The sequence below is a fragment of the Hipposideros armiger genome, unplaced genomic scaffold, assembly GCF_001890085.2.
Source record: "Hipposideros armiger isolate ML-2016 unplaced genomic scaffold, ASM189008v1 scaffold_141, whole genome shotgun sequence".
NCBI classification, from domain to species: domain Eukaryota; kingdom Metazoa; phylum Chordata; class Mammalia; order Chiroptera; family Hipposideridae; genus Hipposideros; species Hipposideros armiger.
Window position 1 is genome coordinate 2,331,789 of NW_017731491.1, and position 1,432 is coordinate 2,333,220.

Consider the following 1,432-nt stretch of genomic DNA (forward strand, 5'->3'; position numbering starts at 1 on the left):
TTCCAGCCTGGGGAGGCGGGAGAGAAGGTGCCCAGTCCTGCCAAGCCCCTACTTGCCCAGGGTGGCCCAGGTGGTGCAGGGGGGTGCGTGAGGGAAGTGGTCTGCCACCTCTCGCTCTTTTGCAGGCCCCGGGATGCAGGTCCTCATGCTACTCCTCTGGACTGGAGCCCTCCTCGGGCATGGCAGCTGCCAGAACAACGCTGGCAGCCTGGAGGAGGTCAGTGGGGAGTAGGGTAGAGGGGGTGGGGTGTGGGGACGTGAGCAAGCCCAGCTCCTCCCCTCTTCAGCAAGTACCCAGGTTCTAGGCCAGGCTCTGGCCTTTATGTCTAGACAGGGCCTCAGTTTCTCCATCAGCAAAGCAGAGAAAACACCTTGCCCTGCCTTTCAGAGAACATAGTGTGGACAAAAATAAGATCCAGAAAAGCACTCTCACAAGTCAGGGCTGTCCCTCCAGGGCAGGCCTTTCCTCATTACCTTGTGTTACTGTGGGTCTCACCGAGTGGGTGGTGTTCTTACACATTTGTTCTGATGTAAAAGCATGGAAGGCATCTTTCCTGTGCAGAAGAAGCACAGCTGGGTTGCAAAGGCAAATGCTGAAAACCTAATCTACATGACCATGGGGGGGTGACTGTCACATGAGGGGCCAGGGCAGCCAGGGCATAGGCTACAGCCTAGACTTTGTGGTGAATTCTGAGTTTCAATTCTGGCTCTACCTCTTAGCTAGCTTTGTGACCTTAGACAAGTCATTTTTACCTTAGTCCCTGTTTTCTTATTCATAAAATAGGATTAAAAATGCCCATTTTTATAGGGCACTGTGGCTAGTCATTTATATTTCATCTCTGAACACCTACTCTGTAGGTGCTAGGGATGGGTGGAAATATAAAAGACTCAGTTCTGGCCTTTAAGGAACTCAGTCTTTAGCACTATTAGTCTTTTGGGGTATCAAATACATCAATAAGTATAAAATGAAGTAACTCAGAAAGGTGAAGGGATTAGGAAGTACAAACTGGTAGTTACAAAACAGTCATGGGAATGTAAAGTACAGTATGGGTGGTAATATAGTCAATAATAGGTAAAAACTATGTATAGTGTCAGATGGGTACTAGACTTATCGGGGGGATCGATTCATAAATTATATAAATGTCTAACCACTATACCGTACACCTGAAACTAATATAATATTGAATGTCAACTGTAATAAAAAAGTAGTCATGGGGACGGCTGAGCGGCGCGATGGTTGGGAGCTGGCTTGGGATGCCAGAGGGTCCCGGTTCGGATCCCACATATGAGGGCCAGTGACACTGCCCTCCACAGCTAAGATGCTGAACAACAGCTCAACCTGGAGCTGGACTGCTGTGAGTCGCTGGCGACTGTGTAGGCTGCAGCCCCTGCTGCAGTGGGTTGCCTTGGGGTACCGTGTGTAGCTGGCAGC

The 1,432-nt window shown here is 49.7% G+C and overlaps 1 protein-coding gene across 1 annotated transcript in view; it reads left to right on the forward strand.

The window, feature by feature from the left end:
* The window catches only part of SERPINF1 (serpin family F member 1), an 11,531-nt gene that overhangs the window by 3,989 nt on the left and 6,110 nt on the right, over positions 1-1,432 (forward strand). Inside the window, exon 2 of the mRNA XM_019650451.1 lies at positions 126-217. Within this exon, the coding sequence (XP_019505996.1) occupies positions 134-217 (84 nt within the window). The 5' untranslated portion in view covers positions 126-133. The remainder of the gene's footprint in view (positions 1-125; positions 218-1,432) is intronic.